We start from the raw sequence: 13,074 nt of genomic DNA on the forward strand, positions 1-13,074 counted from the left end.
TACAAAGGAATAAGCCCACCTAACTGGAGGTACTTAGGACGGTTAAAGGATTGATTGGGGCAGTGGGAGTAAACCGTTCCCTCTGCTGGGGAGTTTGCAGAGCAAGGGGGAAGGACAGAGTGGGGATGGTCAGGAAGCACATCCTCAGGGAAGTCCTCCCACATAACTGATGGGCTTCATGTCAGTTGGAAGCATCAACAATGAGGTGGAGTTGGGGAAGGGGACACCATGAGATATAGGAGCAGAATGAGGCCATTGGGCCCACCTGTCTGCTCCGCCATTCAATCATGGCTGATTTTGTTTTCTCAACCCCATTCTCCCCGTAACCCTTAACTGCCCCCACCTTACCAATCGAGAACCTACCAATCTCTGCCTTAAATACACCCAATGACTTGGCCTCCACAGCCCTCTGTGGCAATGAATTCCACAGATTCACTGAAGAAATTCCTCCTCATCTCAGTTCTAAAGGGATGTCTCTTCATTCCGAGGTTGTGCCTCGGATCCTGGACTCTCCCACTGATGGAAACATCCTCTCCACGTCCACTCTATCCAGGCCTTTCAGTATCCGGTAGGTGGAAATATATGGAAATATGGTGGGGGTGGAATTGAAATTCAGGTTAGAACAGGAGAGGGGCAGCACTCGTCCAGGCATAGGAAGAAAGACTTAGTCGTGCAGCTGTTAGGGCTTCTGCCTCACAGAACCAGAGACCCAAGTTCAATCCCGACCTCCGGTGCTGCCTGTGTGTGGCGTTTGCACACTCTCTCCCTGTGACCGCATGGGATTCCCCCAGGTGCTCCGGTTTCCTCCCACATTCCAAAGACGTGCGGGCTGGTGGGTTAATTGGTGACTCTAAATTGTCCCCTAGTGTGTGGGTGAGGGGTAGAATCTGGGGGGAGTTGTTGGGAACATTAGAGCAAAAAAAACGCACGGGGATAAGTCCATGGGACCATCTCTAAGATAAGATTTCTTTATTAGTCACATATACATCAAAACACACAGTGAAATGCATCTTTTGCATAGAGTGTTCTGGGGGGCAGCCCACAAGTGTCGCCACGCTTCCGGTGCCAACATAGCATGCCCACAACTTCCTAACCCGTACGTCTTTGGAAAGTGGGAGTAAACCGGAGCACCCGGAGGAAACCCACGCAGACACGGGGAGAACGTACAAATTCCTTACAGACAGCGGCGGGAATTGAACCCGGGTCGCTGGCGCTGTAATAGCGTTACGCTAACCACTACACCACCGTATTCTTGCACTACCTTAGACTTTTCTCTGATTGTGGTTTCTTTTTGCACTCACGTCTTGCTTTGCACAGTCTCCTTCTTCACTGTTTATGGATAATTTATGTTCTGTGTGTTGTCTGTAGCTACGTGCCTGTGAGGCTGCTGCAAGCACGTTTTTTATTGTACCTGTACCTCACCTTGTGCACATGACAACAAACTCAATTTGACTTGACTTGGAATGTAGGGTGAATAAAATGGGATTAGTGTAACTGGGGCGGTTGTTGGTGGAAGGACATGACGATGCTTCATGCCCCATAATTTTAGAAGGAACCCCAAAAGGATTTGGATTTTGTCCATTCTTGATAGAATTACCATCCTGGGATGGGGATAGAGGCCGTGGAGAGTCTGGAGATTAACACCGGGGCGGTCAGAGATGCTGGGAGCTCTGCCATTTCAACATTCCAGTCTCCACCAGTTCATGTAAACCACAGCCCTGCCCTGAATTAACTCGGGAGGGCAGCCAGCACCACCAGTCGACTGTGCAGGCACCAGCCCCGGTGGAAGGGACCTGTATTTCCACAGCACCACTCACATTCCTTGGCAGGATGGCCCACAGAAGGCACAGTGATGACTGGGATGTGGGACGGACGGTGGGGATCAGTGCACACCAAGCAATATGATACTGCTCACATTCTGCTTCAGTGTTGCTGTTTGAGGAATAAATATTGTCCAGGATCCTGGGAAACCTCTCCAGCTCTTCTCCATCTGCAGTCATGGGACGTTCGAAGGGGGGGAGTGGACCTTGGTTCAATGTCTCATCCAGACACAGCAGCTCTGACAGTGCGGCACACCTTCAGTACTACCCCTCCCGCAGTGTGACCCTCCCTCAGTCCTGCAGAGATATTGGGCTCAAATGTCTGTGGAGTGATTGCAAGAGAGTTGGTGTCTCTGCCGCGCTGTTCATGGGACAGAGTCACAGAGCACTGAGGGTCTGAATGCCTCAGTCTGTAGGACCCAGGAGAGGGGGCTGTCTTTACCACTTTTATTTCCCTCTTGCCTTCACCCTCAGCCAGTGGGTGTCAGTACCAGCGGGGGATGAGGGAGCAGAGGGAGCAGGCCTCGCTCACACTTGGTGCCTTGGCCCAGGCAGGTTCTGAGGCTTTGTGGGTTGGATCCGTTTCCCACACTTCTGCCAAGTTGCAAACAATGGTTCTTTAACAAAACTCCCCTCTTCCCTGCCTGCCCTGGTGCATGCCGGCGAGCGGCTGGGGAAAGACAAACACACTCCTTACCTCCCTCACAGCAGAATGCCTGTTGCTCAGCTTTCAGAGGGAACAGGCACCCTGTGATGCCCTGTGAATTCCCAGCCACCAGCGCGCCAGGATCTCCACCCAGCTCTCGCACTGTGCCAGGAAAGAAGGACATATGGGGAGGAAAACTGCAGATGCTACAAATCTAAAATAAAACAGAAAATGCTGGAAACACTCAGCAGGTCGGGTCACATCTCTGGGAAGAGAAACAAGAGTCAACGCTTCAGGTCCAGTGGCTGTTGGAGTTTATGATCTTTGGCGTGGAGTCAGAGAGTCCTACAGCACGGAAACAGGCCCTTCGGCCCAACTGGTCCATGCCGACCAAGATTCCCATCTAAGCTAGTCCCATTTGCCTGCGTTTGGTCCATATCCCTCTAAACCTTTCCCATCCATGTACCTGTCCAAGTGTCTTTCAAACGTTGTTAATGTACCTGCCTCAACCACTTCCTCTGGCAGCTCGTTCCATATATTGACCACCTTCTGGGTGAAAAGTTGCCCCTCAGTTTCCTATTAAATCTTTCCTCTCTCACCTTAAACCTGTGTCCTTGATTCCCCAACCCTGGGAAAAAGACTGTCCCTGAAAAAATACTCCTCATGATTTTATACACCTCTATAAGGTCACCCCTCAGTCTCCTACGCTCCAATGAAAAAAGTCCCAACCTGCTCAACCTCTCTCCATAACTCAGTTCCCCGAGTCCCGGCAACATCCTCGTAAATCTCCTCTGCACTCTGTCCAGCTTAATGGCGTCTCTCCTCTAGCAGGGTGACCAAAGCTGAACGCAATATTCCAACTGCGGCCTCACCAATGTCTTGTCCAACTGCAACATAACATCCCAACCTCTATACTCAGTGCCCTGACTGAGGAAGGCCAGCGTGCCAAATGCCTTCTTCACCACCCTGTCTACCTGTAACGCCACCTTCAGGGAACCATGTACTTGTACTTCTGGGTCCCTCTGTTCTACAACGCACCCCAGGGCCCTGCCGTTCACTGTGAAACTCATTCCCCTCATTTGTCTTCCCAAAATGTGACACCACGAACTTGTCCAAATTAAACTCTACTTGTGAGACGGAGAAAGGTCCTCTGTTGCATTCTGATGAAAGTTCTTCAACCTGAAACGTGACTCTGTTTCTCTTCACACAGATGTGTCCTGTCCTGTTGAGTGTTGCCAGCATTTTCTGTTTTTATTTAAGATGGTGTAGGTCCCAGGTGGGATGCAGTCTTGCTTGGCTGTGGCTTCAGCCCATGGCTGGTGTTCTGAGGGAGTGCTGTGTGGTCACAGGGTCTACACCAGCTTGGTTCCTCTCCTGTACCCGTCACTCTTGTTCACACTTATTAACTACTTTCCTGTTCCCTCTTCCCAACCCTCATTTGCACTCTCTCATTCCCCTCTCTAATTTTCCTGTTTCTCCTCTTATTCCCATTTCTCCTTGCATTTTCCTGAAACTCTCCCACCAGTTCCTGCCCATCTCTCTCTCTCCCACTTTCTCCATTTCCCACTCAAGCTGGGACACGGTGACCCTTTTAATTATTGTGGGGGTGAAGAAGGAAGCCCCCTCCTGTGTCTGTACTTGGGAAAGGGGGGCTCAAGCATCAAATGTGGCTTCACAAGTGACCCTTGTCCACACCAGCCCCACCTTCTCAAGGGACTTTTGTTCCTCTGGACTACAATCACCCACTGTCACACAGCAGTTTAAAGGCCGTCTCAAGGCCCTTGTGTGCTCCGTGTCTTGTCATGGGGCAGTGTTCCAGTCACAGAGGAGCACACAGAACGTGGTATTTACTCCTTGAGATAAAACCGCTGTTATAAAACGTTTAAAGTGAATTATAGTTTGCAAATAACACAGTGCAAGCCACGATTTGAGTTCCTCACTGTTCCTGTCCTGCTGCTGAGAGTCAGGAGTTCAACCCAGACAGTTAGAGACAGATATTGTTTGCGTGGTTTTCTCCAAGTACCTGGTATCTCTGCATGGGCAGTCGGGGTGTCCGAAGGGATTGGGTCAGTTACGATGGATGTAGGTTATGACTGGGTCCAGATCGGACAGAGTTTCTGGAGCTAGGTCAGATCTCAGGCCGCAGGTGAGGAGATGGGTCCCACTGCAGGGACTGTGATCTGGGCTGGTAACCCAGGGTCCAAGGAAGGGACACAGGGTCAGTGGTGCCACCTTCTCCATGTGACCCTTCCGATGGACAATAAAAGACCCCCAGCCACGAGAGCTGCAGGAGGTGGCCCTGCCGCCCTCAGGCAGCATTTCCCAAAGGTCAACGGTGTGCAGGATCTTTCCCTGCGCAAGCAGCTGCCACGTTTTCTACAGTTCCGCAATGGCTGCAGAGCACTGCGGCTGTGAAAGGTGCTGCAGAACCGCCCGCCCTCCCTTCCTGGCCCAGGTCCAAGGCTGGGTCGGTGAGGATCCAGGGGCGGAAACATGGATACACACACGTGTGCCGTCACACATTCCCAGCCACGTGTGTGTGCAAACACAGTCGCATGCACTGTCACACACATGCACGGTTCAACGCACATGCGCAGCATGCACATGTGCATTCACACATGCAATCACAGTCACACACATGCATGGTTGCACACGAACACATGCAGCAGTCATACGTGCATTCACATATGCAGTTGCACACTCACCCACATACATGCATGCACACACACACACACACACGCATGCACACACACAGACACACATACACAGACTCTCACACACACACTCAGACACACGCGCACACACACAGAGCAGGTGCACAGGTGCACAATAAACTCTCTAAAGCCTATCAAACAGTCTCTGGATCCAAGCATCAAGTCAAGACACCGACCATATTGTGTGGGACATGCCGGAGTGTGGAGGGTCGCCCAGAGCGTATCATCTTTCCCAAGAACGCCACAACCTGCAGCTCCAACCTGACAGGCTGAGGAAAGCGAGGCAGGTACGTGGGAGAGGGATGGAGAGGGAGGGAGGGGGAAGGCAGGGTGGAGGGGTTTAGGTTGGAGGGAATCTCTCCAGAATCAAGTGCAGGGCTGTGCTCCAGCAGCCCAGCTCCTGAGACAAGGGGATACCTTGTGCTTTGTCAGGCTGGTAACTGATAGGCCTTGCTCAACTGACAAGAATTCGGTCTCTGTGGCAACCACACCGTGTCAGAGGAGTGTGAGACGACTGGGAAGGAAATTCAATTCCTCCGAGCTCTGGGGTGGGGGTGGAGGGAACAGAGAGGCCAGGAGCCTGGGTCTGTGCCAGTGACAAGGCTCTCAACAGCTCGTGCTGTGGAGTGCAGGGGAGGTGGGTGGGTGGGTGTGACCCAGGCTGACAGTGGTGGATGGGCAGGGGTTATTGAGTGGAGTTGGGTTGGAGGAGTTGGGTGGACTGTTGGGGTAAGGTGGTTGGGTGAAGGATGTTGGGGGTGGGGTCTGACAGGGTGGGGTCAGGAATATTTGTTGGGGGGGGAATGGGAGTGATGAGCTTGGCCTGTGGGCTGGCATGGACCTGATAGATCAAATGGCCTCTTCTCTGTGGAAAGGAACGTTTGGGGATTGATGGAGTGTTGGGGTTGGGGAGTCTGGGGAGAGTGTGGGGGGTGAGGGAGGGTGGGGCGGAGTGTGGGGGTAGGGGAGAGTGTGGGAGGGGAGGGTGGCGGGAGTCTGGGGAGAATGTGGGGGGTGAGGGAGGGTGGGGGGCGTGTGGGGGTAGGGGAGAGTGTGGGAGGGGAGGGTGGAGGGAGTCTGGGGAGAATGTGAGGGGTGAGGGAGAGTGTGGTGGCTGGGGGAGAGTGTTGGGGGTGGGGACAGTGGGGGAGAGTGAGGTAGGGGGTGTGTGGAGTAGGAGAGTGGGGGGTCTTGGTTGTTGGGTTAGGGTGATGATGTCCCTGCTCCTCTCCCTCCCTTCCCCTCCAGCACTGACTCCTCCCCAGCCCCCTGTCCCCGAAGCCCAACACTGCCCTCAGGACCCTCCTCACCTTGGATTTCCTGCTCGTTCATCTTGGGGCTGCTCCTGGCTCTCCGCTCGGGTTTCTTGAGGCTGGTCCCTCCTCCGCCACCCCCTCCCACACCGGCCACACACGGCGCCTTGCCATAGCCGTTGTATATCGCCGTGCAGGAGCTCATGTGGCTCTTGTAGACGGCGGTGGGCGGGCTGTTGAGCCGGTTCTGCCGGTCGGTCTTCAGCTTCTTGTGAAGCCGGTCGTGTTTGCTGTACTGGTCCTCCCTGGTGATGTAACTGGACATCCCATACAGCGGGATGAACTCTGCGGAGAGGACAGACAGCTGTAAAACGGCAGCCAGTGGTCACCCGGAACATCCCACGAGGATCGGAGCACGATCGAAGGGATCAGCACAGCCCAGGAACAGGTCCTTCGGCCCATCATGTCTGTACCGAACACGATACCAAAAGAAATCTCTTCTGTCTGCACATGGTCCATATCCCTCCATCCATGTGCCTATCCGAAAACATCTTAAGCACCACCGTCGTATCTGCCTCCACCCCCACCCCGGCAGCCTGTTCCAGGCACCCACCACTCTTTGTGTAAAAAAACTTGTCCCACACATCTCCTTTAAGTTTTCCCCCTTTCACCTTAAATGCACATCCTCTGGTATTTGAAAGAGTCCGACTGTCCACCCTATCTGTGCCTCTCATACTTTTATAAACCTCTATCAGGTCTCCCCTCAGCCTCTGCCACTCCAGAGAAAACAACTCAAGTGTGTCTAACCTCTCCTTATAGCTCATGCCCTCTAATCCAGGCAGCATCCTGATGAACTTCTTCTGCACCCTCTCCAAAGCCTCCACATCCTTCCTGTAATGGGGCGACCAGAACTACGCACAATACTCCAAAACCTAACCAAAGATTTATACAGCTGCAACACCCTAAGTCTTATACTCAGTGTCCTGACTGATGAAGGCAAGCCTTCATTACCATCCTGCCTACATGTGTAGCCACTTTCGGTGAGCTGTGGTCTTGGACCTGAAGATCCCTCTGTACATCAATGCTGTTAAGGGGTCCTGCCATTTACGGTATACTTTCCCCTTACATTTAACCTCCCAAAGTGCAGCACCTCACACTTGCCCGGATTAAACTTCTGAATGGGAATTGGAAAATTATTGGAAGGGGAGATTTAGAGTGGTTGAGAGACAGGAAGAGTAAGACTAATTATACAGGAGTCAAATGACCCCCTCCCATGCAATATAATTCCATAATTCAGTAAGTGCAGCCTGGGATCATTCAGTGCTAAATTGCTAGCTGAGGTACCACTGTACGTTGGGGTCAGTCATAGCTTGGTTGCCAGATAAGGGTTGAGTGCAGAGGGCAGTTTAATTGGAGGTTCAAACCACAGGAGTTTTTTTTAAGGGAAGTATTTTTGCCGATGGGAATTTTAAAACATTCTGACTTCTGTGTCCACGATCTATTCCAAGAAGACAAGTTTTCTATCAACTAGAACACAGAAGAGTACAGCACTGGACAGGACATTCAGCCCACAATGTTGTGCCGATCTTGATGCCAGTTTATACTAAACATTCTCCTCCTGTGTATCGTCCACATCCCTCCATTCCCTTCACATTCATGTGGCTCTCTAAAAGTGTCTTAAACTCCACAAACTGCCTGCTTCCACTACTCCCCCTGGTAACCCATTCCAGGCACCCACCACCCTCAGTGGAAAAACATTGCCCCTTACGTCATCTTTAAACTCCCCCCCACCCCCCCAACCTTAAACGCATGTCCTCTGGTGTTTGACATTTCTACCCTGGGGAACAGACTCTGACTCTCCACTCTATCATAATTTAAAAAAACCTCTATCAGGTCTCCCCTCTGATGCTCCCCTCCTTCACCTGTGCTCTCCCCCTCCCTCACCTGTACTCTCTCCCCCTCACGTGTACTCTCCCTCCCTCACCTGTACTCTCCCCCTCCCTCACCTGTACTCTCTCCCTCACCTGTACTCTCTCCCCCTCACCTGTATTCTCCCCCTCACCTGTACTCTCTCCCTCACCTGTACTCTCTCCCCCTCACCTGTATTCTCCCCCTCACCCGTACTCTCTCCCTCTCACCTGTACTCTCCCCCTCCCTCACCTGTACTCTCCCCCTCCCTCACCTGTACTCTCCCCCTCACCTGTACTCTCTCCCTGTCACCTGTACTCTCCCCCTCACCTGTACTCTCTCCCCCTCACCTGTACTCTCTCCCTCTCACCTGTACTCTCCCCCTCCCTCACCTGTACTCTCCCCCTCACCTGTACTCTCTCCCCCTCACCTGTACTCTCCCCCTCACCTGTACTCTCTCCCCCTCACCTGTACTCTCCCCCTCCCTCACCTGTACTCTCCCCCTCACGTACTCTCCCTCCCCTCACCTGTATGCTCCCCCCTCACCTGTACTCTCCCCCTCACCTTTACTCCCCCTCCCTCACCTGTACTCTCCCCCCTCACCTGTATGCTCCCCCCTCACCTGTACTCCCCCCCCACCCCACCCATTCCTCTCCATCCCTGCTCCCACCTCCCTCCCTACAACTCACACTGCAGACCTCCAGCCCATGCGTGCCCCCAGAAGAAGGTCCCTCGGTCTGCCTGTGCCCCTCCCTGGGGATCTCCTCACTGCCCCTCGAGTGTTCCACACCCCCCCTTGCTCCGTCCCCCGGGGGGGGGGGGGGTGGGGGCAGTCCTTGGGCTGCGGCCGACGGTTACCTTGCTCCCCGTATATTGTAGGCGGCAGGTGGTGCTGGTAGAAGGGAGGGGGGATGTCTCCGGGGCCGGTGACGGGGGGGTAGTACGCCGCGTGCGAGTGAGGGATGAGGTGAGGGTGGTGCGTGATGTACGGAGGCAGGTGGTGGCTGGGAGACATGGCTGAGGGGTAACTCGGTGGAAAGCACTCCGGCGACTGCGGCGTCACCACCACCCTGCGCACCCCAGTGCTGTCTTCGATCACCTGCAGTGGACAAGGAGAGAGAGAGTTAGTCCTCAAGGCATTCCCCCAGCCAGTGTTACAGAATACTCCCCCTCATCCCCGTACGTCGTGTCCACAAGCTTTTCCTCACCGAATGAGCTCCGGCTACGTGGGAACAACGCAGGGGCAACTGTGGCCCTGCAGAGTCCCCCTCCAGAGGACCGAACACACTGTCCCAAGGCTCCAGTGAAGCCCCTGTCTCTGTGCTTATGCCGAACACCCACCCCACACACACTGCTGCCGTCCACATCGTAAACAGGAGGCCCGAGGGGTGGGGGATACACCTCTGTGTGTCTGTTACACCCAGAGAAATACACGCATTCTCCCACATACGCATTAATATACACATGAACACAGAGTGCACACACACAGAGTAATACACGCACACACAGAAATACACAAACATAAACAGAAATACACGCATTCTCCCACACATGCAATATACACACACACACAGTATACACATACACACACACACACACACACACACACACAGAGTATACACACACAGAGTAAAACACATGCACACGGAAATACATGCGCATACACAGAAATACACACACACGCACAACACACACTGTCATGCACACATAGATGTATACAGATATACATAATTCGAACTGCAAATACATCCTTTTCTGGCAGTCCGTCAGGATCGAGGGTGAGTTGATTCCACCAATCCATTGGGTTCCATGGGATCTGATGAACCAAGTGTAGGACCCACAGAATCTTCTGGGAGGTGGGGGAGCAGTCAGAAGGTGGATTACAGGGTGGGGTGGGTAGTTTAGGAGGTGGAGTGCTCCTTCTGTCGTTTACACTGGACCTTCGTCTGCTCCCAGCGCATGTCCACAGGTTTTCCAATCCCATCCCGAATGCCCCTCCTCCACTTTGAGTGGTCCGTAGCCCAGAGGACCCCAGGAGTCGGTGGGGAAGCTGCGTTCTTCAACGAGAGTCTGAGCACATCCTTGAATCTTCTCCTCTGTCAACCTGATAAACTGTTCCCAGGACAGAGCTCGGAATAGGGTGTCTGTGTTGGGAGCCTGGTGTAGGACATGTGAACTATGTGCCCAACCCTGCACAATCGATGGAGAGTAACCAGGGCTTCAGTGCTGGGGATGTTGGCCTCGGAGAGGACACTTACCCTTCCACTGAAGGTGGAGGTCTTGGAGAGGACAGTGTTGGTAGTATCTCCCAATGTTTTCAGATACCTGCTGGAGAAAGCCCAGGTCTCAGAAGCCTAAAGAGGGCAGGTAGACCAGGAGATTTGTGGCAAGTCTCCATCTTCAAACACCCTTTTCTATAACCGACTCAAGGCTGTGCTGCTGGACTGAATATCACCATCGATGTGGCTCCTGTGATACGGGAAGAGGTCCGTGTTTCCAGCGTCTCCCCGTGAACTTTTATCATCAGAGGGCAGTGTGTAACTGCGGCAGAGTGGGAGGACCTTTGCCTCATGGATATTGGGTGTTATGCCCATTCTACGTGTCAAAGTCAAAGTCAAGTTTATTGCCAACTGCACAAGTACATGTACGGAAAAGGTGCAACGAAAAAGTTACTTGCAGCAGCATCACAGGCACAGAGCATCAGATAAGCAGCATTCCCAAGAAAAACATAAATTAAACATAAATTATACAAGAAAGATCACAATTAGAACAAACAAAGCCCATTGGAGTGCAAAGTGGTCCCATTGTTGCTGTACTGAGGCAGTGATTAGGGTTGTGCAGGTTGGTTCAAGAAGGGAAGTAACTGTTCCTGAACCTGGTGGTGTGGGGACTTCAGGCTTCTGTACCTCCTGTCCGATGGGAGCTGCGAGAAGATGGCACGGCCCGGATGGTGGGGATCTTTGATGACGGATGTTGCCTTCTTGAGGCAGCGCCTCCTGTAGATACTCCCGATGGTGGGGAGGGATGTGCCCGTGATGTATTAGGGCTGAGTCCACTACTCTCTGCAGCTTCTTACATTCCTGCGCATTTGAATTGCCATCCCAGACCGTGATGCACCCAGTCAGGACACGTTCAACAGCACGTCTGCAGAAGTTTGTTGGAGGGTTTGGTGACATGCTGACCCTCCTCAACCTTCTAAGAAAGTAAAGATGCTGGCACCATGAAGGAGTTGACCATGGCTCAGAGCTTGGTCTCTGAGTGTGGACAACACTCAAAGTGTCATCTGCAGACTGCAGCTTGATGTGTGAGGCAGGGAGGGCCTTGGTTCTGGGAGTACGGTCACCTTGGGCTAAACAGTTCCCCATTCGTTCTGAAAATGATATACATACACACAAACACGCACATACAATCGCGTACATGAGTACACAGGGACACAAATACCAAAACAGATGCACACACACACACACACACACACACACACACACACACACACACACACACACACACACACACACACACACACACACACACACACACACACACACACACACACACCTCTTCATTCAGGAATGTACAGCTTTCTGGAAGTCATGAGTTAAACACGTTTACTCTCAGTTCCAGTAACACACATTGCAACACAAGCAAAACCCATCTAACACAACCCCAGGCACCCTTCCACCTCCTGAGTTCAAAGACAGGTCAGCACTGTTTTGTTAAACCAGTGGCTAATCCACATCCTGCTCAAAGGGATTGACATTTTGAATTCCTCTTGTCCCAATTAAACAACTAAATTATATTCTCTCCCTTGTCACGAATTCTCCCCACCCACAGAATCCCCTCCCACAGCCCACGGACACTGTCCCCTGTCACTGACTCTCCCCCTACCCACAGAATCCCCTCCCACAGCCCACGGACACTCTCCCCCATCACCAACTGCCCCCATGGACACTCTCCCCCGTCACCGACTCCCCCCACCCACTGAATCCCCTCCACAGCCCACAGATACTCTCCCTGTGCTATACATTTGCCACATTGGATCCCTATTCATCCAATCTCCTCTTTAAGAAAAACTCAAGCAATAACATAAGACACTGTGTTTATGTTTCCTTTCTCCGAGCCCTCCTTCTGGACTGGATCCCCCATGTCCCTGGTCTCCTGGTGTGCTTCATTGGCTCACGATGGAGCCATTGGTGCAGTCTTTGGCGACCCGAGGCTGGGAGCTGCACCGCTTGGGCCCACTCCTCCCCTGGGTTATGTTCGGGAGGAAGGGGGTCGGGACGTCACCCTTTCAGTAGGCCGGAGCCTGCCTCCAGCACCCAGCCGCTCATCGTGATCACTCACCTGTGAGATGTAACCTGGTGGGACGTGAATGGGGGGAATGGATCCATTGGGGGACATCATGGGCACCTCAGCTGGACCTGCAATGACACACATCATGAGGGGGTGGAGGGGAGGGGTCTTCAGAACATATAAACACGCAAAATGAAAACAGGGATAGACCACTCAGTTGTTAGCCATTGTTGCCCTGGGAACAGTTTCGTAGACAAAAACTATTCATCTCTTCTTGAATAATTGGTTTATTATTGTCACCGAGATACAGTGAAAAGCTTTTGTCTGCGTGCCATCCAGACAGGTCACTCCATTAACAAGTACATTGAGGTAGTACAAAAGGAAAACAGAATGCAGAATGAAGTGTTACAGTCACAGAGAAAGTGCAGGTAGACAATAAGGTG

At 52.6% G+C, this 13,074-nt stretch overlaps 1 protein-coding gene across 2 annotated transcripts in view; it reads right to left on the reverse strand.

The window, feature by feature from the left end:
* Positions 1 to 13,074, reverse strand: part of fndc3ba (fibronectin type III domain containing 3Ba) — a 347,890-nt gene that overhangs the window by 93,928 nt on the left and 240,888 nt on the right. The window contains exons 4-6 of one of the 2 annotated variants that reach the window (XM_052018781.1): positions 12,683 to 12,759; positions 9,200 to 9,440; positions 6,491 to 6,778 (exon numbers count right to left, since the gene is read on the reverse strand). In XM_052018781.1, the coding sequence (XP_051874741.1) occupies positions 6,491 to 6,778; positions 9,200 to 9,440; positions 12,683 to 12,759 (606 nt within the window). The remainder of the gene's footprint in view (positions 1 to 6,490; positions 6,779 to 9,199; positions 9,441 to 12,682; positions 12,760 to 13,074) is intronic. The other variant, XM_052018780.1, reaches the window with a different exon arrangement.

Source organism: Pristis pectinata, chromosome 6 (assembly GCF_009764475.1).
Source record: "Pristis pectinata isolate sPriPec2 chromosome 6, sPriPec2.1.pri, whole genome shotgun sequence".
Taxonomy (NCBI): Eukaryota; Metazoa; Chordata; class Chondrichthyes; order Rhinopristiformes; family Pristidae; genus Pristis; species Pristis pectinata.